Consider the following 26,709-nt stretch of genomic DNA (forward strand, 5'->3'; position numbering starts at 1 on the left):
GTTCGAGTTATTATTATCCCTTCTCCAAAAGGGAGCAGAAATTGTTTGGATGTCAGGTTTTGGAACGTTTGGACCTACCTTGGAAGGTGGGACCATGGCAACTTCTATACTGCCATATAAAATCCAGATTTGCTTGGAACTGGATTATATGGCAGTGTAGACTCTGTGTAGTCGGACATGGTGGTTCTTAGAGTGGTCCGGCATTTCTGTGTTCTTAGATAACTCAACCAGAGAAGTCAGCCATAGCAGAGCCCTTGATGAACCAGCCTGGACACAGCATGTTATTGGAGAACACAGAAATGTCTTGTCGAAGGCTTTCATGGCCGGGATCACAGGGTTGTTGTATGTCTTTCGGGCTGTGTGGCCATGTTCCAGAAGTATTCTCTCCTGACGTTTCGCCCACATCTATGACAGGCATCCTCAGAGGTTGTAAGGTATGGAATGATGGAGAGAGGATGCCTCCCATAGATGTGGGCGAAACGTCAGGAGAGAATACTTCTGGAACATGGCCACACAGCCCGAAAGACATACAACAACCCTCTGAACACAGAAATGCTGGACCACTCTAACAACCACCATGTCAGACTACACAGAGAAACCACTGAAATCCACAAGCTTATGGACAATTTCAACAGAAAGGAGGAAAACATGAAAATGAACAAAATCTGTCTACAAGTATTAAAAACGCTAAAATCAGGACAGTAAATAAAGAACAACACTCAGAAAACAGGGGAATTCCAGACATGAATAAATCAGGCTCAGCTAACACCTCGCCACAAAGGATTCCCCCAGGCAAGAAGCAGACAGACCTTGAAGCTGCAAGGCTATTCAGTGCTAATCAAAGTGACCAACTGAAACGTTCACACCTGCCTCAAACAGGCAAGAGTTCTTTCTCCACAGATAAATAAACCCCACTTGCCTAGTTTCCAACAGACCTCACAACCTCTGAGGATGCCTGGCCTGCCACGGATTTGGGTGAAACGTCAGGAGAGAATGCTTCTGGAACATGGCGAGACAGCCTGGGAGTATTTTGGGTTTCAGGAGAAAGGATGCTTGTTAACAGTTTAGGACACGAGCGGGTTACTTTTCAAAAAGTCTTTCGAAGGAGAGGGCGTCGCCGGGCAGCTTCCTTCCTCCGAGCCTGCAATCGCTGCTTCCTCCTCGCCAAACCCGGAAGGCTGCGAGGTCGGGTCCATCTCCAATGGTGAGCCCCCTCCCTGGCTGTCCCTTTCCAAAACTAGCTTCTACTCTGTTCCTCCAAAATGCCATCGCTTTGATTATATATATAGATTTTAAAAAATCCCCTTTGCTGCTTATATTTGCTTCCTTCCGCAAATAGGAGACCTGGAACAAGTAACTCAGGCTGGATCGACACTGCCCTGTAATGCAGTTTCTGCTCCTGTATAATCCAAGTCAAGAGAGTTAATCTGACTTCTGAAACTGCATTTTATGGCCGCCTAAATCCAGCCTCTGGTCCCTTCTACACTGCCATAGAATCTAGACCATCAAAGCAGAGAAACAATCCATATGATCTGCTTTGAATGGGATTATATGAGTCTAGGTAAAGGTAAAGGTTTCCCCTGACGTAAAGTCCAGTCGTGACCGACTCTGGGAGTTGGTGCTCATCTCCATTTCTAAGCCGAAGTGCCGGCGTTGTCCGTAGACATCTCCAAGGTCATGTGGCTGGCATGACTGAATGGAGCGCCGTTACCTTCCCGCCGGAGCGGTACCTATTGATCTACTCACATTTGCATGTTTTCAAACTGCTAGGTTGGCAGAAGCTGGAGCTAACACGGGCGCTCATTTCGGTCCCGGGATTTGAACCTGGGACCTTTTGGTCCGCAAGTTCAGCAGCTCAGCGCTGTAATACACTGTGCCACCAGAGTCTACACTGCCATATAAGGGGGACTCCTAGCTTGACAGCAGTACGTGTGAAAAAGATCTTGGAGTCCTCATGGACAACATGTTAAATATGAGCCTACAATGTGATGTGGCTGCTAAAAAAGCCAAGGGGATTCTGCATAAATAGGGGTATAGCATCTAGATCCAGGGAAGTCATGCTGCCCCTCTATTCTGCCTTGGTCAGACCACACCTGGAATACTGTGTCCAATTCTGGGCACCACAATTGAAGGGAGATGTTGACAAGCTGGAAAGTGTCCAGAGGAGGGCAACTAAAATGATCAAGGGTCTGGAGAACAAGCCCTATGAGGAGTGGCTTAAAGAGCTGGGCATGTTTAGCCTGCAGAAGAGAAGGCTAAGAGGAGACATGATAGCCATGTACAAATATGTGAGGGGAAGTCATAGGGAGGAGGGAGGGAGCTTGTTTTCAGGAGGGAGCCCTGCAGACTAGGACACGGAACAACGGCTTCAAACTACAGGAAAGGAGATTCCACCTGAACATCAGGAAGAACTTCCTCACTGTGAGGGCTATTCGGCAGTGGAACTCTCTCCCCCGGGCTGTGGCGGAGGCTCCTTCTTTGGAGGCTTTTAAGCAGAGGCTGGATGGCCATCTGTCGGGGGTGCTTTGAACGCTATTTCCTGCTTCTTGGCAGGGGGTTGGACTGGATGGCCCAGGAGATCTCTTTCAACTCTAATCCAGCTCAAATCAGATAATCTGGATTTTATAGGGCAGTATAGGCCCCTTCTACACTGTCATATAATCCAGATTATCACATCAGAAAATCCACAACATCTCATTTAAACTGGAATTTCTTTGGGACCTTCCAGACAGGCCCTATATCCAAGGATCTGATCCCAAGTTTTCTGTTTATCTCAGATTATCTGGTAGTGCGGACTCATATAATAAAGCAGAAAACCTGGGATCAGATCCTGGGATATAGAGCCCGTCTGGAAGGGCCCTCCATACTGCCATATAATCCAGCTCAAAGCAGATAATGTGGATATTATATAGCTGTGTAGAAGGGGCCTCATCTTAAAGGCTCCTAAAGCCTTCTAGATGCAAAACCGTAATTTTTTGATCTGTATTCTCACATTTATTTTGTTTTCAAACTCTGCTGTATTTCACTACTTTGATTTCCAGGAAATACCTCTCAATACTTATATTCAGCTTGTATTTCTAATGCCTTGTGATCAAGGCCCCTTTTATACAGCTGTATAAAAGCCCATATTATCTGCTTTGAACTGGGTTATATTACAGCATGGACTCCGATAACTCAGTTCAAAGCAGATATTGTGGAATATCTGCCTTGATATTCTGGGCTATATGACTGTGTGGAAGGGTCCCAGGTGTCTTTATGCACCAGGAACCCAAGTGTATAGGGCTAGGGACCATTTACACTGCTGAAATTTCAGGATGCAGTTTAACTACATTGCATTGGAATATGAGTCTACACTGCCATATAATGAAACTGCATTATATGGTCAGCATAGAACCAAATAATGCAGTTTAATTGCAGTGAACTGCATTAGATGGAGCTGACTATACAATGACAATATAAAGCAGCTCCAAACTGTTGTTTGTGGCAGTTTAGATCAAGCCCATAACCCACTGATTGGAATTATTCTTCCCTCCCTAAAAAAAAGGGGGTTTAGGAGTGTCGATTTGAAGGTATCACTTCCTGTTGGGAGTATTAAAATCTAATCTTTAAAAGAAAGAAATAGCTAACCTTTGACAAAAGAGTTATAGGAAAACTTTTTGTTTAAATCGTATCTTTAGAAGAAACAAATATATAACTAGCTTCTGACAAAACATTATAGGGCAACCTAACTTGTGTTTTATTGACTGAATTTCACCTTTCTCTGTCCAGAGTCAGTGTGAATCAGTGTTGTGGGTCTTACAATGTTTCCAACGACCCTTCTTTGTGTTTGTATTCACTTCTCAATTGATTTTCTGGACTTCTGAAAGTTGGTCAACGTGACAAACTAATGTTGCTTTTTTTTCCTTGTTGAGTTTGCAGGAGGTGCTCTCAGCTAGTTTCTTGTGTACATGACAAACAGGAAAGTGTGATGAGTAGCTTCTATGCTGGATGATTTTCATTTGAGACTGGCTCCTGATATGTCAAGTGAGTAAGCAGATCCTGGCTTGTCTAAGATCAGAGAGATACTTTTTGGACCACATCCAAAGGTGGTTTGGATCAGCATTTCATCTGAAACAGATTCCAGTTCACCTGAATTTAGAATCTAAGTATTGTCAGGCCTGGTTAACATTTTGGAGGGGAGGTCACTAGGAATTTTCAGGTAGATCGAGGGAAAACCATGAAGGGTGGTGTCCGTTAGTTTGGAAATCCAGATTTTTTCTCTGCAAAGGTTGTGTTTTAGGGATGGTACAGAAAAGATTTACATTCTTATTTCCGGAAAGAGGGGACTGCGTAGTTAACAAGTATGCAAGCCATCAACACAACTATTTATGTGTGTTTTGCAATAGCATTAGTGTTGTAAGTCGGATGCTAAACTGGCGTAATGGGTACTGGCAATATAGAGATGAATGTTTAGCAATAAGTGCATGAGATGGAATACTGTGGTCTGAGACCTCACAGGTCCTTTTGCAAAACCCAAGATTGCTTGTCATGTACTTTCCCATTAAGAAAGGGTATTCTCATTTCTAGAAGCCTTCAGAAATGGACAATTTTGCATTAAAACATCATGCAGGGCCTCCATTGTTTTGGCACCCAAAGTTTTTTAAAAATATATAAAAAACCTGAAAGTAGAGACTTAGACAATCAATGGTGGGTCTTCAGAAAGAAAGAAAAAGCATTTTATAGTATGTTATCTTGCTGTTCGGGACTTCACCAGATGCTATTTTGTTCGCATTGCAGGCTGGTTGAAAACATTCCTGCAGAAACCCAAGAAAGGGCCAAAACCTTCCGGAAACAATGCTACTGAATCTTCATCATCTTTCCCTTCGTCCCTTCCAGCAAGAAGCTCTGGCTCTTTGGGAAGCGGCTTGACAGCCAGCCCCAAACAAGCATCCTCCGCCTCTCTGGCAAGCACAAACAGCAGCGACAGCATCCGCTGGAGCAAACCCTACGACGTGTGCATCTGCCACAACGAAGGGGACCTCGATTTTGTGGAGCAGCTGGTCTCCTACCTGGAGACCCAGCCTGAACACTTCCGCTGCTTTCTTCAGCCGAGGGATGCTGCTCCGGGGGCCGCCGTTGTGACGGAGCTCTGTGACGCGGTCCAAAACAGCCACTGCTGGGTGCTGCTCATCACGCCACACTTCCTCACTGATCCCTGGTGCCGCTACCAGATGCACCACGCCCTGACTGAGGCCCCTATGGCAAATGGGCGCACCATCCCTGTGCTGAAAGACCTGGACCGCAAGGACTACCCCAGAGAGCTCCGTTGCATCTACTACATCAGTGTGGCCATCTGGGAGACCAGCTTCAAACAGATCAGAGAGACACTGATCCGTTGTAAGTCAAAGGGCATGCACATTTTTCACAGAGGTCTTTCTATGGAGGATTTAATGGGGTTTTTTGGGGGGGGGGGGGTTGGTTTGATTTTCTAGACCAGGGGTCCCCAAACTAAGGCCCAGGGGCCGGATGTGGCCCTCCAAGATCATTTACCTGGCCCGCGCCCTCAGTTTTATAATATAATATATTGTATATACATATAATATTGATAATAATATTATAATGTTATACAATATAATACTAATACCATATAATAACATTAGGTATTATATATTACATATCATATTACAGTATAGTGGTATAGTTCAATATAGTAATATATTGTATGTACGTATAACTTATAAGCCGGCCTGAGTCCCCTTTGGGATGAGAAGGGCGGGATATAAATATAGTAAATAAATGTAGTAAATAATTAATTAATTTTAGGCTTGGCCAAAGTCTGAAATGACTTGAAGGCACACAACAGCAATCACAATCCTAATTAACTTGACTATCTCATTGGCTGGAAGCAGGCCCACACTTTCCATTGAAATCCTGACAAGTTTATATTGGTTAAAAAAATCATTTTAAAATATTGTATTGTTTTTTCATTGTTGTTGTTGCTGTTTTGCACTACAAATAAGACATGTGCAGTGTGCATAGGAATTTCTTCGTTTTTTTTTCCAAATGATAATTCGGCCCCTCAACAGTCTGAAGGATTGTGGACCGGCCCTCTGCTTTAAAAGTTTGAGGACCCCTGTTCTAGATGGTCTGGATTTCCATTCCTGGAATCCTCACCTTTTGCCAGTATTGGGAGTTCTTGAAATTGAAGTCCCAAACATCTGGAGAGTAACATGTCAACAACACTGTCTTAAACTAACACCTTTATCCTGGCATTATTGAGACAGAATTATATAGAATCATTGAGTTGGAAGAAACCACATGGGCCATCTAGTCCAGCCCCCTGCCATACAGGAAAAGCACAATCAAGCATTCTTGGTTATATGGCTGTGTAGAAGGGCCCTATGAATTCTTATTTTTGAGTAGACAGGTACATGATTCCTCTGTCAACTCCAGGCAACTGCTTGAGAAAACACATCAGAGAAGATCTTGGATGTGGTGAAAGGTTGGCACAAAAATACCAGAACATTTTAAATTAAAAGCTCTTGCTGTCTATTCTCATAAATACTTAAGAGAAGCATTAGGTAAAGGTTTCCCCCTGATGTTAAATCTAGTTGTGTCTGACTCTGGGGGTTGGTGCTCATCTCCATTTCTAAGCCGAAGAGCCAGCGTTGTCTGTAGACACCTCCAAGGTCATGTGGCCGGCATGACTGCATGGAGCCCCGTTACCTTCCTGCCAGAGCAGTACCTATTGATCTACTCACATTCGCATGTTTTCAAACTGCTAGGTTGGCAGAAGCTGGTGCTAATAGCAAGAGCTCACCCTGCTCCCCTGATTCGAACTGCCGACCTTTTGGTCAGCAAGTTCAGCAGCTCAGCAGTTTAACCCGCTGCGCCATTGGGGGCTCCAAGAGAAACACTGCAGCGTTTTAATATAGGAACAGGATTTCATACAAGACATGTGAAACCACTGAGCAATAATGTAACGGGAAGAGCAGCCATCAAGAGAAATTCAGAAAACAAAATGCTTATAGATCAGGCAGCTGTTAGAAATTGTGGGACTTGAAGTCCAAAACACCTGGAGGGCTGTAGTTTGCCCATGCCTGTTATAGACAATCTCTAAAAGGATAGAGATGCCATTCACCAGATGCCAAATTCCAAACCACCGAAAACCAAAAAGTGGTCTGAATCATTTGGATTAAGGCTCCTAAACCCATTCCTCTTTCTTTCTTATTCTCAGATCTACAGGAGCTCTACCAAAATACAAATGGAAGAGACTAACTCGGGCCTGAACGAGAGAAAGTTTCTTATCTGATGAAGCCTGGTGGGACATATCACATCTTGGCGGTGTTTACCCTTCAATGGGACGGATTTGTCTTACTGTGCAAGGCCTAGATTTAGCGCATCAATGGCCTTGGTTCATGGGCAAAGTTGGGCCCTCCAGGTGATTTGGACTTCAACTCCCACAATTCCTAACAGCCTACCGGCTGTTAGGAATTGTGGGAGTTGAAGTCCAAATCACCTGGAGGGCCCAAGTTTGCCCACTCCTGCTCTAATATCATTTGCAGATTGTCTAATATTGTCTAATAGTCTCAAAATAAAGAATGTAGTTCGAGTGGCAGGCCGAAAAGCAATATGGAGTTATTTTTTGCCACGCCGTTTCTATTGTCATTCTACTTTTCATACTTCTATGTTCAAAACGTGCGGATTCTCTTGCGCATGCGCACATCGCATGCAGAAGGTCCCTCATTCCTGTCTCCAACTTAGGCGAGGAGTGCACATGCGCATGAGCTCCCCGCTCGGTAGTACCATGGCGGAGTCCCCAGTCGCGAAGAGAAAGCGTGAGGAGAGCGACGGGGACGCCTCCGCTCGTCCAGGGAACGAAGCCGTGGCTGGCGGCTTCCCTTTAGCGGAGCTTTCCGTGTGCAAAGTGCTGAGGGACTCTGCGCGGGAGAAGGCCATCTTCCTTCACGGGAAGGTACTCTTTATTTGTTTGGACCGCGGTGGCCAATCAAAATCGGGGGGCGGGGCCAGCGATAACGGCATCTTTTGGCCCTCCGTGGAGGATACCATTCTTCTTATGGGGGAGGTCGAGAGGAGGAAGTATCGGCCAATCAGAATCAACGGGCGGGGCCAGCATAAACTACATACAGTATCCTATCTTGTGGAATATACCACTCTTCCTCTTATGGGAGAGGTTGAAGGCAGTATTCATTGTTCTGGTTCGTGAAGTGCAGGAAGAGAATTGTCGCAATTTCATCTGTGAAGACGACGTCTCTAATTTAGGAATGAGCTGGCTGACCTCCCAACAAGGGATTCCACCATACAGGAAGCAGCCAGTCTTTGAAGCTGCAAGGCCATTCAGTGTTATTCAAGCTGGCCAATTGCAGCATACACACTTGCCTCAAACAGAGGAGAGTTCTTTCTCCCACCCTGGACTTTCCACAGATACAGTAGAGTCTCACTTATCCAACAAGGTGATGCTGTATTTCCTTCCTTCCTTTTTTCTTTTTTATGCTGGAGTTATAGGAGGCCACTTACACAAGACTTACCTGACATAATTGTTTCGTTTCCCATATACAGTAGAGTCTCACTTGTCCAACATAAACGGGCCGGCAGAACGTTGGATAAGCAAATATGTTGGATAAGAAGGAGGCATTAAGGAAAAGCCTATTAAACATCAAATTAGGATATGATTTTACAAATTAAGCATCAAAACATCATGTTAGACAACAAATTTGGCAGAAAAAGTAGTTCAATACACAGTAATGCTATGTAGTAATTACTGTATTTACGAATTTAGCACCAAAATATCACGATGTATTGAAAACATTGACTACAAAAATGCGTTGGATAATCCAGAACGTTGGATAAGCGAATGTTGGATAAGTGAGACTACTGTATATGAATCCCATTTGCCTAGTTTCCAACAGACCTCACTTACTCTGAGCAGGGTCGTAGCCAGAAAAAATTTCGGGTGTGTACGTGTGTGTGTGTGAACCCCTGACACACACACACACACACCACTACAGACCTGTCAATATCAGCTTGAGATAGTGCCTGGAGGGGCTCTTAATTTTTTGCGTCTCATACACTTAGCATGGGGATTTGGTTAACCAGTTACAATTCATGAGTAAACCAGGGTTTTTTTTAACCTGAAAATTTTCGGGGGGGGGGGGGGTTGGGCCTCAACCCCCTCCCCGCTACAGGCCTGACTCTGAGGATGCCTGCCATAGATGTGGGTAAAATGTCAGGAGAGAATGCTTCTGGAACATGGCCATACAGCCCAGAAAACTCACAGCAACCCAATGATTCCAGCCATGAAAGCCTTCAACAACACAATATAATACGTATATAATTTTATAATATATATAATGTAATGATATAATATGTATATTTCACTACCTCACAGACTATTTTAATAGAGTCTGTGAAGTAGTGAAATACAAATGGAAAACAAATAATCCTATTATTTTCTATAAAATAGAATTATTGCCTTTTCTTTTATATATTATATAATATATAAAATAAAGGCTGATAATTCTATTTTAGAGAAAATAATATAATTATTTGTTTTTCATTTGTATTTCACTACCTCACAGACTCTATTTAGTCTCATTCCCTGCTCCCAGCAGTAACCAACCAAATGTCCCCAGGAAGCCCACTAGTAGGAGCTAAAAAATTACCCCCTAGTGTAGAAATAGATGTTAATGTGTGTATTTTATATGATTATGTGTTTTAGCTATGTTGTAACCCACTTTGAGCCAGAGTAAGAAATAATAGTAATAATAATAATGAATTCTGTAAACATCCAATGTACTACTATCACCTGTACCTGAGAGAGCAAAACGTTCAATAAAAATAAAGTGGATTTTAAAAAATCTTTTGCTTGGCTGTGGCAGTTTTTGATAGTGGAAGTGCCCTGGATGAAGTGGAGCCACTTCCAATCCTTAGCAGCCAGAAGTAATTAAGAGGCATTGTGTAGAGCAGGGCACAGGTTACCATTATTCCACCTAACAAAAGTGCTTGATATGCATCCTGAGGCTTAGATTATTTTTCTTATTAGCATATCTATTGCTTTTCGCCTGGAGATCAGTTTTTCATGTTTAGTGTTTAAAGTGGAATCGAATTGCAAACTAGCAGTTAACTCTAATGTTGTAAAGAAGATGGATGGACTTGTCTCTCAGGGACTATAAAAATGGGAAATTTGCAAGTGATCTTTTAATTCGCTGTTTACAGCTGTATGGTGTTAGGAAGGCAGGTTCTCCCAGGCATGGTTAAGGGGGGATGCAAAAGGGGGGATATGGTTGGATAAGTTCTTTTATTGTCCTATGTAAATCCGTCTTTGAGATAATGGAGGCGCTTGATGAACTGCCAGGAAATTGGCAGGCATCTCTATAATTTCTAAGTAGCACGTAAATCCTAGATAAATAGCTTTTGGAAGACTCTAGGTCAAATTCAAAGTGTTTGGAAGATGACTATTAAAGGGGAGGAGGATACATAAAATGGATTTGGAAGGCACCCATAATAGAATAGCCAAGGTCAGATTTAATAGATAAAAATGAGACCTATAACAAAGGGTTCCTCACATCCCATCATGATTTATCTCTCTAAAGGACAGATAAGGGAGTCTTAACCTCAATGACATCCATTGCCCAACTATAGTTAACCCACTTCCCTTCAAGAAAAACAAAATACTTTCAATAAGCAGTTTGGGAGCTGTTCTTTGCTTACTTCTACCTTATCTTTTCCTGCAAACTAGGAATCACGCAGATCACAAAAATATAGATGAAAACATAAGCAACACAGGAATCAAAATACAAAGGGAATTATTATTGACATATAATTGAACTATCTATATAAATCTACATTGTAATGTTTATATGTTGTAGGTTTTAAACTAGATTGCTTTTAATATTGTGTCTCATTTAAGAGAGGAAAGTAGAATGATAATGGTGATGATAGCATTAAAGCCATTAAAACATAACAGTTACAATGCAAAGGTTAAAAATCATTGGAACAGGACACTATTAAAAAGCATCTTAACAAACATTACAAGGATTGCAGTAACCTGGAGCACTCGGGAAGCTGAAAATAGTATATACATTTTTAAATGCTGTAGTATTGAATTAGATGCAGATTTAACCACACTCATAAAGCTTAAAGAACCTCCACCAACTAAAGAAGATGCTTATTTGTTTATTGGAATTCTTTGTGACCTTTCTCCTTAAATGTGGGACTTAAGGGAATGTCCACCTGGTCTTCTCTTACTATTCTCTTTACTTTAGGTGAAAAGTGCTGCTGGGAATGGGAAAGATGCTGTAGTCATTTTGGAGAAGACTCCATTTCAGGAGGAGAATGTTGCTAAGCTTCTAAAGAAATACACCAAGCTCCAGCTCCAGATGTCTAATGACATCTACAGCACGTACCACCTTTACCTACCTCCAGAGTTGAATGGTAAGTGGTCTGCAAAAGAGGCCTATTGCTTTATCTTGTTATGTAAACCCATCTTCATTCTAAGAAGCTCAAGTCAGTATATATGGTCTGCTCTAGATAGTTTATTAGTCACAGAACTCATCCACAGCACGGCCTTTTGACCTTGACGATCAGCCATTTCTTTTCTGTTCTGTTTAGAAGTAATATATGCAGAAAAGGGATTCTGGCCTGCATAAATAGGGGTATAGCATCTAGATCCAGGGAAGTCATGCTCCCCCTCTATTCTGCCTTGGTCAAACCACACCTGGAATACTGTGTCCAATTTTGGGCACCGCAGTTGATGTTGACAAGCTGGAAGGCGTCCAGAGGAGGGCAACTAAAATGATTAAGGGTCTGGAGAACAAGCCCTATGAGGAGCGGCTTAAAGAGCTGGGCATGTTTAGCCTGCAAAAGAGAAGGCCATGTATAAATATGTGAGGGGAAATCATAGGGAGGAGGTAGCAAGCTTGTTTTCTGCTGCCCTGCAGACTAGGACGAGGAACAATGGCTTCAAACTACAGGAAAGGAGATTCCACCTGAACATCAGGAAGAACTTCCTCACTGTGAGGGCTGTTCGGCAGTGGAACTCTCTCTCCCTGGCTGTGGTGGAGGCTCCTTTGGAGGTTTTTAAGCAGAGGCTGGATGGCCATCTGTCAGGGGTGCTTTGAATGTGATTTCCTGCTTCTTAGCAGGGGGTTGGACTAGATGGCCCATGAGGTCTCTTCCAACTCTACTATTCTATGATTCCTGCTTACAGTATGGACTAGGCAAACAGTTCTGTTACAAGCTTGTTCTCTTCCTGTTTCAGCTGACCAGGTGCTACTATTTCCACAAGATGGCATCCTTGGACTGGAATCCAAAATGTGTCTTAAGTGTCAACTGTTGCTTAGTGGCAAGAAAGGCTACCTGAGGTTGTTTGGCAATAGTGGTTAAGTTTGGGGAATTGATGATGAATTTAGGTGAAGAAACCCAAAGTCACAAAATTATATGTTGCAGATGGCGCTGTATGAAGTGTGCCTCATAGGTAATATGCTACCCGGGGCATTTAAAAGCCCCACATTTGCTGGCAGTGATTGAGATCAAGAGAAAAATCTCTGCTAGTGGCCAAGTAGGGAAGGTATCAAAGGAAGTTATCTACAGTGTGCTGGATAGATGACATCCTTGTGTATATGTTTGTTTGTTTGTTTGTTTTTAATAATCTTTATTGAGTATTTTACAAAGCATACATAGATATACGAACATGGTAAGTAAAAAACCCCCCAGAAAAACCCCCAGAGAAACAAAAACAATATCGGCAGATCTCCCCCTTCACCCCAGATTTCCTACTAATACTACTTCTTACTTGTGAAGTTCTATACCTACAATCACCTCTTGTGAGGTAATAATTATACTCTGGGATTTTAATATAATATAATGTATCACTGGGTGGAATGAGAGAGAGTGGAAGAAAAAGAGAGAAAGAGAAAAGAAAAAAAAAGAAAAAAAGGGGGGGGGGAGCGGGGAGCAAGGGAGAAAGGTCTTTTTAAATCCCCTCCCCAATTCCCTGCTTTCCCCTCCTTTTGTTTTATTTTCTTGTCATTTTCTCCTTTTTTTGTTTTGTTTTTGCTTTTTCTCCCTTGCTCCCTTGTGTATATGTTTGTTGAGATATACAACAACAATAGCAACATTGCTTCTTTATTATCTGCCTCTCTGCCCCTTATAGCTCAAGGCAGGGCACAACATAGTTAAAATACATCATTAGACTAAATTATGTATAGGTGTTCAAGAGGGAATTAATTGATAACACAGCCCAACCAAAATAATAATAATAATAATCTTGGTGTCTTGGTTTTTAGGCCTGCTCCTGGGATTCTTTGGGGCATTGATTGAGTCAATTCAATTGGGCTCATGGTCTCCTCATATGGTATGCAAAATTTTTGTATGGATCAAGTAGTACACTTTTCTTTTAGAGTTTACAGTGTTCCCTCACTTATCTCAAGGGTTACGTTCCAGGACCACCCGCAATAAGTGAAAATCCATGAAGTAGGGACAGTATATTTATTTTAATATTTATACTTTATTTTAGCAGTTACAATATACATTACACCCTCAGAGAAGAATGGCAGTTAAATTACCCTTTTTTATTTCCAAACCTTCCCTCCCCTCCCATCTCCCCCTTTGTTTGTCCCTTTCCCCCCTTCCAAAACCCTTTCTTATAAGCCTGCCCCCTCCCTTCCTCCCTAAAAACCCGCGAAACAGCGAGGGCATGAAAAGTGAACCGCGAAGGAGCGAGGGAACACTGTACTATGTTTCCTTCATGCTTAGAAGATATTAATTGAAACACTACCTTAAAATATTCTGTTTTTTTATGGACAAGGAGAGTAGTATATGGTATATGTTCTGTATCTCAAAAGCTAGACCTGATAGGGAAAAGCTGGTGCCATTTTTGCAGTCAAAAGGTCAGATATGCCCAGAAACAGATCTATAATGTGAGGCACAAAAAAGTGTGTTGGCCAGTGTAATATCTGAGGTAGGGGAGGTAAAATCATCCCTTACTTGTTCTCTTTTTAAACACAGAAATATCTGGAGCATTTTCTTCTGGGAATTTCCCATTGGTCAAATCAGCATAAAATGTCATTTTGGCTTTTAATCACTAACTGGAGCACTACTAAAAAAAAGTAGCTTCCCTTTATGTTTGTACATTAATACTTATCTGCACATACTTATGCAGATAATACTTATCTTCCATTTTTTTGGCAGAAAAAATGGAAATCAAAGATACAGAATGGGGGACGCCTGGCTTGACAGCAGTGTGTGCAAAAAAGACCTTGGAGTCCTCGTGGACAGCAAGTTAAACATGAGCCAACAATGTGATGCGGCAGCTAAAAAAGCCAATGGGATTCTGGCCTGCATCAATAGGGGTATAGCGTCTAGATCCAGGGAAGTCATGCTCCCCCTCTATTCTGCCTTGGTCAGACCACACCTGGAATACTGTGTCCAATTCTGGGCACCGCAATTGAAGGGAGATGTTGACAAGCTGGAAAGCATCCAGAGGAGGGCAACTAAAATGATTAAGGGTCTGGAAAACAAGCCCTATGAGGAGTGGCTTAAAGAGCTGGGCATGTTTAGCCTGCAGAAGAGAAGGCTGAGAGGAGACATAATAGCCATGTACAAATACGTGAAGGGAAGTGATAGGGAGGAGGGAGCAAGCTTGTTTTCTGCTGCCCTGCAGACTAGGACACGGAACAATGGCTTCAAACTACAGGTAGGGAGATTCCACCTGAACATCAGGAAGAACTTCCTCACTGTGAGAAGGGCTGTTCGGCAGTGGAACTCTCTCCCCCAGACTGTGGTGGAGGCTCCTTCTTTGGAGGCTTTTAAGCAGAGGCTGGATGGCCATCTGTCGGGGGTGCTTTGAATGCGATTTCCTGCTTCTTAGCAGGGGGTTGGACTGGATGGCCCATGAGGTCTCTTCCAACTCTACTATTCTATGATTCTATGATAAAGTTGAGGGTTTTTTAAAAAATTAACCACTGGCCATTGTGCTGCCCATAGAGGCTGTAGCAATGCAGTTCTCCCAGATGTTGTTGGATTGCAACTCCACCTGCTCTTACTATCTTTCCTGTCCTGACTAGAGAAAATGGGAACTTCTGACAAACAATATAAGGAGGACCACACATTCTCTGTGCTAGATGTACAGTGCCAAAACCAAAAAGCAGAATTTCAGTTATAGTTGCATCAGTAAAGTGGAGAAAAATAGTATTTTTTCTTCTTTTAAGAAGGCTGAAGGGGAACATTTATGCCTAAGTTACAAAACCTATATTAAATACAGAACTTATTTTCAAAGCCTTTAAGAGTTGCAAGTTTTAGCAGCATTATTGCTGTTCCTGCCACTTCCATCTTCCCTGCCACTTTGCCAGCATCGCTTAAAGGCATGTCTAAAACACTTACTTACCTTATTGTCTGGTTAATGGTCCTTTCAATGCTTGTTTTCTCTGAGCTTACATAAGCTAACGTATGTTTGATAGCTTTGCTATGCATTTATGATTATGGTTTATTTTCATGTGTGTATATGGTTTTGGTTTTTTTTTAAATAGTTGTGTCACAGTTGGCACCACTGTGATGGCTAGAACAGGCTTGCTTTGAGTGCTCTGTTGTTGTTGTTTTTTTTTCAAATCAGATCTGGGGAGGGTTTTTTTTTTTTGCCCTTCAGATGTTTTGCCCATGCTGGCTGAGGCTTGTAGCTTTTGAAAGCTAGTTTTCCCTTAGGTGGGGACGAAGAACTACGTGAAAATTGACTTAATTGTGTGTGTGTGTGTGTGTTAATGTTTTCTAAGCCAATGATATATGTTTAGCATAAACTGAAAAACTGGGCTCAGATTCCTTCTCTGCTGATCATGGGCACTAGGTTGGCTCAAGCTGTGCTGACTCCAGATCCCTTCTAATTTATGGATTTCAGAAATTTTCTTAGGACAACCATGCCCTGGCTTAATACTGTGCTGCTGTTATGGCTGTGTTCCTTGACTGGAGGACATTTGGCTCTGATTTAACTTGGCCTCATCCTTCCCCCTTCCCTTTATTGTCCCTTTCCTTCTCCAACCCTTTTAGGCCTTTTCAGCCAACGCTTCTAAGTGCACATGTAGACTGTACAATTAATGCAGTTTGACACCATGTTAACTGCCATGGCTCAGTGCTATGGCATCATGGGAAGTTGTAGTTTTACACAATTTTTAGCTTTACTTGCCATAGAGCGTGGGCACCTCACCAGACTACGACTCTCAGGATTCCATGACACTGAACCTTGGCAGTTAAAGTGGCATCAAACTACATTTATTTTACACAGTATAGATGCACTCAGAGTCAGCAGAGCAGTTCTGTTTGCATCTTGCTCTTTTGCCAGATCTCTCAGTTCTACTATCAAAAGAGGGTTGGTTCTGAGGATATCTGAGGTTTGTCCTCCAGCAGATATGAGACAATGATCAGGTAGCACATCTGCAAGCAGGTGGTTATCTAATTTGTTTGTCGGTCCATCCTGTCTCTCTGTTAGTGTTTCCTTTATCCCACTTCCTTTTTTCCTACTTTTTCATATTTGTTCCCAAGGCTGCTTTCATGGCATTTCCATATATCCAAATATTTATTTCTCCAAATGCTTTAGCTTTCTCCCAAGGATGTTTTGCACAGATGAGAATGCTTTGCATTTCAAGCCCAGCTGTACAACAAGGACTAGGGAGTCATTGAACTGCAGGAGCTTTGGATTTGCAATGGCTTTCCAAATCTGTGAATTAGTTATGGGTGCTTTCACTCAGATGTGTCTGCCACAATTATTGCATCTAAAGCTTTTGCTCTGACACAGCATCAAGGTTTGGGAGGCCTCTTTAAAAATAATAATAAAAATAGAACATGGGACAGACAGCCTGTAATCTCTGGTCAGCTTTGATGCTGAAACCTCTCATTTAAATTTTGGGAGGAAAGTGTGCAGGTGGAGTAAATAATGAACTCAGTCAAGACAAATTTCTGTAAAGCCTCTAGCCATTTTCAACAGTTTTGGGCTCCGTTTAGAGAGTAAGTTGCTTTTTTCAAAAAAGAAGGGGAAAATTGAGTCTACCTTTCAGGAAAGCCAAAGTCCTTGAGGTGCTAGCATCTCACCTCCATTGAGAGACTCAGACACTGCACAATAGATTTCTTCTTGACTTGACGTCTGTAACTTTCCTTCTTGATCTCACTAAGATTGATTATAAGTTGCCTCTGGCTTCAGAAATCAGTGGGGTCTTTACTAGGCAAGATGGGAAAGTAGAGGTGGAAGAGAAACATTTCCAAGTTTTAAAAAATGTACCCAGGGCCACACAGCAGTCTTTGTTAGTATTAAAGCTTTAAAGGTTACTTTTATAAGTACAGTAAAACCCCGCTCGTCCAAGCCTCCGTGCAATCCGAGCGGCTGAATGGGGAGGGCCGCAAAGGTCCTCCCCGTTCACCTGCTCGCTGGCTGGCTAGGTGTGCATGTTGCTAGGTAGATAGCAAGCTACCTAGCAACACGCACTGGGCGCTCGCCCCTTGGGAGGTGCCCCCTGCGTGTTGCTAGGTAGTTTGCTAGGGGGCACCTCCCAAGGGGTGAGCGCCCTGTGTGTGTTGCTAGGTAGCTTGCTATCTACCTAGCAACACGCACGGCTGGCTCCTTCGCCACGCCGGGCGCCGGTGCTGCTGGCCCCCGGCATGACGAAGGAGCCGAGGCACAGGTGGGCAGGTGAATAGGGAGGGCTTTTGCGGCCCTCCCTCTTCACGCGCTCAATGGCTGGCCCAAATGCCCGCCGAACGGAGAGGTTTCCTCTCCGTTCGGCGGGTGCTTGGACCCAGGGAAGCAGGAAGCGGCACGCATTGCGCTTTCCTGGGTCCAAGCGGCCGCCAAAGGGAGAGAAACCCTCTCCGTTTGGCAGCCGCTTGGACCCAGGGAAGCGCGAAGTGTGCCGCTTCCCTGGGTCCAAGCAGTTGCCAAAGGGAGAGGGTTCCTCTCCCTTTGGCAGCCGCTTGGACCCAGGGAAGTGCGAAGTGATCCGAAGTAATCCAAGTGATCTGGGTTGACCAAGCTGAGGTCCGCCCGTTTAACTCGGACTACCGAGGTTCTACTGTACTGTATCTAGTGATTTCTCCCAAAAAGTTAGAACGTTACAATTAACTTGTAAGTAACTGCAAAAGAAAGATAATAAATGCTGGACCTTGATACAAAAGACATCCTCTTCCTATCCGTCTGTCTGTTGCTTCAGCACCTGCGAAGGAGCCTGAAGCCAGCATTAAACCGTAAAATATTCCTCCTCTACCATTAAGTGAGGTCACGTCCTTGTGATTGTAAAACAATAAAAGTGTTACAGTTACACTGAAAAAGAAAGGAAATCATGACATTTATGGTTACAGTTGCACAGGTACATCTGTTAATGGATTAGCGGTGTTTCTGTGTTCTTTTAACAGAAAATTTGGTACCAATGGCAGAAGTAATATGGACAGAATAGTAGTTATTATTAAATAAAATTTAAACAAAATCCATGCAGGGATTTCCTTTTCATCTCACTAACCCCCATTTTTGTTAGAATTTCTCTTTTGAAGGTGAAATACAAGGATTTATGGGGGAGGGTTTATAATAATAATCATAATAATAATTTTATTTCTTACCCACTTCTCCTCATGGCTCAAGGTGATTTACAAAACAATTACAATACACAAGCACAGCAAAAAAACACTACAAATACACACACTAAAACATAGCTCCATAAAAGTTACACACCAAAACGTAGCTCTACAAAATACATACTAAAATACACAAAACAGAAATAAAAAAAACACTTAAAATTCATGTTTAAAGACTGTCTGGGCAGGCCTGCTGGAAGAGAGAGGTCTTTACATGGTTTTTAAATTCTGACTGTTCATTTAGCTCTCAGAGTTCTTCCGGCAGATCGTTCCATAGTCATGAGGTGACTGATGAAAAAGTCCTCTGGGTGGTAGTTGCCAGTCAGATTCTGGCTAGCTGAAGCAGACACCCTCCAGAAGACTGAAGTGTGTGGGCGGATTGTATGAGAGAAGGCAATCCTTTAAGTAACCTGAACCCAAACTGTGTAAGGCTTTAAAGGTCAAAACCAACACCTTGTACTTTGCCTAGAAACTAATTGGGTTATACATTTGAGTAGACAGTGAGGCAGTCATCTGCTTTCTCCTTTCTCCTTTTCTTATCATACATGCATATTAAGGGATTCTGGAGACAGCTGCAGTTTACTTTGCCAACTGCATGCAGGAACTCACACCTATACTAAGATTGTCTATAATACAGTCCTGTTGCTTCCCAGCTCAGATTTTCGTTTTTGCTTTTTAAAAATGTAGGCTAGCCATATTATTCAACTCCCTGATCATCCTTCTAATGCCAGTGCTACTATAAAGGAAGGAAAAGGAAGTTGGGCATGCATAAAAAGATTTTGTCAAAGGAAGCCCCACTTCCAGAGGCTTTACTAACGAATTATTTGATCTAGAACTTGCTTTAACATTGTCGTAATCTTCCTCAGCTCTGACCGCTGCATCCTCAGCTCACTTCCTCAATGCTTGACAGTTGCCTGAAGCTGTGGCCTGGTGATGTTTCTCTTTGCTACAAAGAGGAACTAAATGACCAGCAAATCAGCCACGAAAGCCAAGGGTCACTTTCTGACCTTTACAAAAGCTTCCAGCAAAAGCCTTCTTGGTGATCTGAGTCAGTTAGGGGGAACTTGCAGTTGTTAGAAATTGTTTTAAATCTTCCTTACCTCTCTCCTCCTTTCCGCCTGCCTCCAACTTGCCTCATAGGTACCCTCAAGCTATAAAATCTGTCAAATTGATCCATCAAAATGTATCATCATTTATATTTTTAAAAATCTTACATGGGTTTAATCCTTTTTAATTCTTGTGCATTGACTTTGAATTAAGGTCATTGGGATCCAGCTATGGTTAATCCATGGATATGATTCCATGAAGGCAAACACATCCGATTCCCTCTCAAGTGAGTTGGAATTGATTTCCCTGAAACCAGTGCTACCTTAAATAGACTTTTTGTCTCACTTGAATACCCTTTCAACCTATTTCATTTTAAAGCAAAAATCCAAGGCAAATTGAAAATCTTGAAATGCCAGCTCAACCCAAGCTGGAGAACTTCAGCTCCTTTTTTAAAACAAGAGAACAAAAAGAGTCTGCTACTTGCAGTAGCCTGATATAGATCAAAACAACATCATGCTGCACAATCCATTGGTAAATGTCATATCCGTTAAACAACACGGTTCTTAATAATATTTAACCTGCTTAAGTCCATTTGTTTTGCTTAACATCTGGTTTCTTTCAGGCCTGCATCCAGGGTCTGTCATTCTTCCTTATTATGGCAGTGCACATTTTGTGAACAGTAGGAGCAGTTTCCAGTGAGAAGCAACCTAATCCAGTTTAGCCAGAGAACAGTGCTGTAGATCCAGGAGAAACACCAGGTGGTTAATGCTTTGCAAAAATCAGGCGCGCCTGAATATTAGAATCCCATTACACCGGTTTATGTAAGCAGCTGCACACAGCTGCATGCAATTTTGCCATGCTTAAAGGATCTTGGCTTTTGGGGGGAATCTAAATCCTCCTTAGCAGGACCTGAGGAAACATCAGGGTTTTTTTGAATCTGGCTCCACCATTACTATACCTAACACAGAGAATAAAAAGAAGATAGTTATCTAGGGGAAAGTTGAATGTATGCATTGCCAAAGAAGAAGTATAGCACCACAAAGCAACATAAAATAGGATGTATATCCATGTGTGGTAATTGATAAGTATAGGCAAATTTAGGAGGGAAATTAAATGAAAATATATCTTATAGCAAGGTCAACTGTGATAAGGGGACCTAAGTGCTGCTTATCCTAGTCTGGTTTTCAGATATATATTATTTGACAGGTAACTCCTAGGCCTCTACATCCCCCCCTTTCTTTATTTCATTGATACCCTGCCTTTCTGCTGTCCCAGAGAAAGCTCTTTATCATTTAAACCAAATTTGTTTTATTTTGTCTCTCTCTGGAATAAAAAAAAATTGTTATTAAAAAAATGTTGGATCAGTCCAGACTATACAAGTGCGTCTTGGCTAAATAGATAGCAATTAAAGCAAAAAATGTATATGTATTGTTACATTAGGACACCAATGTACAGAAATTCTTTGTGGTTGTTAGCAAAATCTCATCAGTATCTGTAATTGGACTGTGTGGATTAGTTCTTGTCTGAGTTTTCTTCCCTCCAGACTCTCTGCTTCTGTTGAATCATACATGTTAACTAGTAGTCTTGGGATATTCTCGCAGATGCTGAAGAACAGTCTTGGAAAAGCCATAATTAAACAAGCCAGCCAGTCTGACTTACACTGTATGTGGTATTCCTGGATAGCCATACACTGTACTCATTCCATTTCACCCACCAATGCCCTTGATCTAAATTTATATCATATGACTTGAAGCTTCAGCCGGAATTAGGAAGAAATGGCAGATATTATAGTGCCAATTTTCCTTTTTCTGTTTGGCTAAGTAAACTTGAGAAAGTTATGAAGCAGAACTGCCTTAGTTGTTGTAGAGAGGTGCAACCATTGGATTCTTATTTCCATCCATCTCAATACTTTTGAAACTTTATTTCTGTTTTCTCATCCAAGACTTAGAGTCATAACACTGGCCAACACACATTTTGATGCCCCAAATGTTAGCCCTGTTTCTGAGTATATTTGGCCTGCTGATTCCAAAAATGGCACCAGTTTCCCTCAACCAGCTACCATCTACTAATTGTCATCTGGTTCGCCATAAAAAAAAAACCATGATAACCATATCTAAGAAACTAGATGTGATCTATCCAATGCAATTTTCTGACTCGGTGCCCCAATTAACCACAGGAACAGGCCTAAAAACCAAGACACCAAGAACCTTTTGTTTTTGTTGTGGCTTGTGTAATCATTTTTCATAATATGCTGGCACAGTTCAAAGGTCTTGGCAAATGGCCCTTGAAGCTCAAACTAAGGACTTTATGTTGCATGACACCCTATGCATCCTCTGTGTTGGTCTGCTTCCTCTCTCTATTTCCAGACTGCGAAGAGGTGAGCATTCAGCCCAGCTTGCAGAATGGCGGTTGAGTAAAGCAGTGGGGTGGGTTATACCATTTCCTGTTGTAGGCAAATGCATTTTTAATTTTTCCTTATGTTTGTTTTTCAAAATACCAATCCCTCTAAAATAGCTTAACAAAAAGATTTGTCCCAGTTGTATTCATGTTTTCGCTTCATAGGAATTTTGTCAAGATCTGTACATTTTCTCCATTAGCAGACCCTCAGAATAAGTATCACTCCTTCTTCAGAGTCAGAAGTGATATATGTTATTCTATCAGCCTAGGACTCCACTACAAAGAGTTTGGTCCTTCTGGTTTGGGTGTGGGGTATTAAAACAGCTTTGCCTTCATCCCAAAGAATGTGTAACCAGTGGCTGGGAGATCCTATTCCTTGGACATATGACCACTAGGGCCTGGACCAGATTGTCTTTGTAGGTTTGTGACTATTTTTTAAAATGTTATTAGGGTTTTCCTGTGAATTGCATTAATCTAGCTTTTGGCATTAAATAAAAAAGTGCAGCCTGCCAAGCTAACCCCAAGCCTGTGGGTTGTAAGAAGAGAATCATTAAATGTTGGTTTTGAAACAAATTGTTATTAAGATTAGTAAGACATTATTCATGTGCATTTACGATTCATTACCACATGGAAATATTGGTTGCAGCATCACATGGAGAGAAAAATCTGGGAAACAGTGAAACTTTTTTAGCCAGGGCCTAGGGGAGCTTCCTTCAACCAACCTAAAGTCATCCAGATGTGTAGGGTATCAACTTGTACAATTCCCCAAAGAGACAGGGATATTTGGGGTGTCAGGGAAATGGAGACTTAGGCCACAGATTCCCAATCTTTTGATATATTTTGAACATAAACTCCAGAATCTCTGTCCCTTGGGCATCTTCTCTATAGAGTTTCTGGGAGCTAAAGTCAAGAGAGCTGGAAGGCCAAAGGTTAAGAATCATAGACTTAGGCTGACTAAAGGATCATGAAGTTAGAGTCTTAAGAAACCAAGGCAGTCTGCACCTACAGAATAAGACAGGTTCTGTAGGTTTCTTCCAGAGTCGAGTTTGTATGTAAGTCAGAACAGGTACATTTTTAAAGTGTAGCTCCAGCCAAAAGTTTATTTCGTGGGGCATAGGGAATGGTAACATCCTTGTAATATTTGTTTTTCTGTCTGTGCCCCTGTCCAGAAGATTTCACCCACTTTCTGTTCCTGTGACAGTTGGTTTTTGAAAGGTTTGGCTTGTTGTGGAAACAAGGATTGAGGGTAACGATTCAGTAAAGACACATTTCTCCCATGATAACTCTTTCAGGAGTGAATTTCCCTTCTTGGGGTAGATTTCCTTGCAATTCATGTTGTCTCACCCCGGTTTATATCTAAGAATCAGATGTAAGTCTGATGTTTTTAACTTGAAAGGATGTGTGTATGATTGACACTACTTCAAAAGGAGCTATGAAGCTGAAGTTTGTGGTTATCTCATTTGATTGAGGAAGGACATGTGTACATTTTTTTTACAATATGTGCAAATGAATTCCATCTGAAATTCTCTGATTATTTTTCCAGAATGAATGGAAATGTGCCCTGTGCCTGTTTTAAAATCAGATGGCTTTTTCAGATATAAAAAAAATATTTTCCATTCACTGCATTTACACTTTACTGTATCGGCTTATAGTGCAAATGTTGGAACAAGACTGCCTGCGTTTCCAGCTTAGAAGAGCTTAAGTGGGATATCCTTCCTCATCTTGCCTGGTTTCCCCCATTGGTTTAATGTTTTAGTTGGCTAACTCTTCCTGAGGTCAGAACAATCAGATTCTGGAAGTCAAAGCCTACATACCCTTTCTATGGAATGTTCAGCCAGAAATTTAAATCTCAAGTTAGACAGTTTCTGCATTTGATATTGGCTACTGTAAACTTGCTATAACTGCTCAGATGGCCTTCCAGACAGGCCCTTCATTCCAGGATCTGGTTCCAGTTTTCTGCTTTAAACTGGATTATATGAGTCTGCACTGCAAAATAATCTGGGATAAACAGAAAACCTGGGATCACATCCTTTCTGGAAGGGCCCTTAGTGAATTCAAGGGAGAAAAGTGTGAGCTATAATTGAAGCAAGTTAACAATGAGCTTTGTGTCTCTTCCGTCCCTCTGACCTCATGTGTCCTGATTATTTTTCAACCTAGAGCAAATGCCTTCGGGCCTCTGCAGTTTGGTTGCTGGTTTACAATTTGGGAAACTGAAAGTCGCTCACACAGGGGTTATTAGCCCCTTGACTTTGGCCTCACTAATTGGAGTCATCTGGGAAGACAGATCTAGATGTTCCCTCTCCATTGCCAGCACAACCTGACAGTGCCTTATGGGAATAGAATAATGTCTGAACGGGTAGCTGCTCCCATTCACAATAGTTCCGTTTTGTGTTCACACTGCCCTTAGGGATACTGGAAGCATCTCCATCAGTAGCCAATTCAGCCTGCAGGCAAACTGTGGAGGAGAAGCAAAACGAATGGCATTGAAATGTTGAAAGGCTTTCTGTATCCCCAATACGAGTGTTCCCCAGAAATGTAGTTACTTGGGGAGAGGGATAACAAATTTATACTAAACTAGGATGGGTGCAACTTTAGTTCCATCTTTTCATTTTGAGGTTGCATTAAATATGAAAAGATTTCTACCTGACATTTGTTTTTTCATTCATTATTCACTTCTCAGCCCCCAGAATGGTAACATTTTGGAGCAGGACTTAAGTCCTCGTGATTTAAGTTTTCCTCCCTAATAAGAATGTTGCTCCTTCCTGAATTGTTCTTCAGTCCTCAAATTGCAGCAACTTCAAACTTGAGTTAAATCTATAGAGAGATTAGGCGTTCAGAAAAAAAGAGAGCAGCCAATTCCTTGCAACCCAAGGGGATGCAAAGACAGCAAATAGAAGAGATATAGGTGTGCAAGGCCAACAATTTGTGGAATGAAGGATAAAATATTTGGTGGGTAGAATTATTATGAAGAGGTATGTTGCCCTTCCCATTTTTTTTTGGAGGGGGGGTTCGTTCATTTTGCATTTTGATAAGAACTGTCAGATTCAGAATTAATGGAAACCAATATATGGTTGAAATACTGTTGCCTTTTCATATTTGCTATTTTTAAAAAAAATGAAAACAAAAACTGTACATAAATGCATAGAAAATGTCATGTGGGGTTGGAATGTTGTGATTCTAAATCAGGCATGGGCAAACTTCGACCCTCCAGATGTTTTTGATTTTAACTCCCAGAAATCCCAGACAGTTTATTGGCTGTTAGGATTGTGGAAGTCCAAAACACCTGGAGGACTGAAGTTTGCCCATGTCTGTTCTAAATCATTTGTATTTATTGCTAATACATTATATTTTTCAGTTTGGTATGCTGGTTGATAATAGAGTTCTAAAGCCATCTAGGCGCACTACCTTGACAAAGATTTGCAAGGGGCTTTTCAAGACTTTCCCCTGTGGCTGAACATTCTTCCCCAAAACGTTAGAACTAGACAGTCTTTTTTGTTAGAATTTCCTCCTTGTCCTTGGCCTCACTTTTCTTGATAAGCTGTCAGAAAAATTAAATGCATTGGCCAACATTGTATTTTTTGGGTAATTGCCATTTAAAAACAAATGAGTCCTAATGTTGTTTCATACTTGATCCTGAATCAGAGGTTAAAAGAAGAAAATAAATAAATCTATTAGTAAACAAGATACATTTTACATACTGGGTGCAAGCAGCTAAGAATTCTGGGAGTGATGTCATACATCTTAATAGATTATTAAACAACAGCAGTTAAGCAACAATGCCACAAATGCAGGATGTTGCAGCCAAATTTACATCTTCCTTCCAGAAATTTGCACTCATTTGATGTGCCTGAGGTCTTAATCAGCCCAGCTGTGGAGGCCATGAAGTGGGGTCAGTCTGAATTGTGTTATTGAATGTTGGCTTCACAATATGACAGCAATTTCCAATTTCCCTATGTATAAAAGGAATATATGAGCCATTGTATGGGCTCCCTCTTACTAGGCAAAATTTTTTCTTCTATAATATTGAGTACAAGGCCTGGATTTGCTTCAAGAAAACTTGATGACATGAATCATGTCTTGAACAGAACCAAAAACATAAAAGCTTTTCTTTGTTCAAGCAAGCCACCTGTTAAATGTGTCCACTTCCAAACACTCGTGCTTTTAGAGATCTCATTTGGGTCTTATTTAGTTCAAATGTTTTCTCCATGGACCGTGTTGCTTGCATTAAGTTGTGTCCACTTTACATTTGAGAACCTCTCCCTTGGAAGTGGGCCTGTAAGTCCAGATTTTGTTGTGTGCTGCCACAAAAAAAAAATGTGTCAAGCAAATGTGGTTTCTTTTTTTATTAGATTTTCCCTCCCCACCCATTATGAATTGGAAACAAAATGTCCTGAATACTAGCATTCCTAAGGATCTAGGGTCAGAGAAGTCTTTTGACAGGAGGGGCTGACTTGGACATCATATTCTGTCAATCATGTGGCTTTTGTATGGAACATGGATAAAGAATCCTCTACAGTTTCGTATTGAAAATCCAAACCACTGTTCCTACATTTTTGGCTCTAAAGTTCCTACATTCATAGTTATACATGGTAATGGTGGTAATGGTGTTTAACATTGTTCCCAACATCACTAGCATTGACATTTCTACTTTGGTTTTCT

At 41.7% G+C, this 26,709-nt stretch overlaps 2 protein-coding genes across 3 annotated transcripts in view; both read left to right on the forward strand.

The window, feature by feature from the left end:
- Nucleotides 1–528: 528 nt before the first annotated feature.
- Nucleotides 529–7,610, forward strand: tirap (TIR domain containing adaptor protein). 2 transcript variants are annotated; one of them, XM_062960888.1, is made up of 4 exons: nucleotides 529–1,204; nucleotides 3,912–4,023; nucleotides 4,777–5,376; nucleotides 7,217–7,610. In XM_062960888.1, exons 2-4 carry the CDS (start codon nucleotides 3,981–3,983, stop codon nucleotides 7,255–7,257), a joined length of 684 nt encoding a protein of 227 aa, XP_062816958.1. In that variant the 5' UTR covers nucleotides 529–1,204; nucleotides 3,912–3,980; the 3' UTR covers nucleotides 7,258–7,610. The 2 variants fall into 2 exon arrangements, with proteins under 2 accessions (XP_062816958.1, XP_062816957.1); XM_062960887.1 differs by having other exon boundaries at nucleotides 3,919–4,023.
- A 104-nt stretch (nucleotides 7,611–7,714) lies between these two features.
- Nucleotides 7,715–26,709, forward strand: part of dcps (decapping enzyme, scavenger) — a 32,796-nt gene continuing 13,801 nt past the window's right edge. The window contains exons 1-2 of the mRNA XM_062960886.1: nucleotides 7,715–7,954; nucleotides 11,265–11,433. Coding sequence (XP_062816956.1) covers nucleotides 7,757–7,954; nucleotides 11,265–11,433 — 367 coding nt within the window. The 5' untranslated portion in view covers nucleotides 7,715–7,756. The remainder of the gene's footprint in view (nucleotides 7,955–11,264; nucleotides 11,434–26,709) is intronic.

The sequence above is a fragment of the Anolis carolinensis genome, unplaced genomic scaffold, assembly GCF_035594765.1.
Source record: "Anolis carolinensis isolate JA03-04 unplaced genomic scaffold, rAnoCar3.1.pri scaffold_8, whole genome shotgun sequence".
NCBI lineage: Eukaryota > Metazoa > Chordata > Lepidosauria > Squamata > Dactyloidae > Anolis > Anolis carolinensis.

Bases quoted from the DNA above. Each gene is read 5' to 3' on its own strand.
- tirap (XM_062960888.1), top strand. From the start codon at position 3,981: ATGCTGGATGATTTTCATTTGAGACTGGCTCCTGATATGTCAA. The intron at 4,024-4,776 runs GTGAGTAAGCAG...TTCGCATTGCAG, and splicing joins ACTGGCTCCTGATATGTCAA to GCTGGTTGAAAACATTCCTG. The intron at 5,377-7,216 runs GTAAGTCAAAGG...TCTTATTCTCAG, and splicing joins CAGAGAGACACTGATCCGTT to ATCTACAGGAGCTCTACCAA.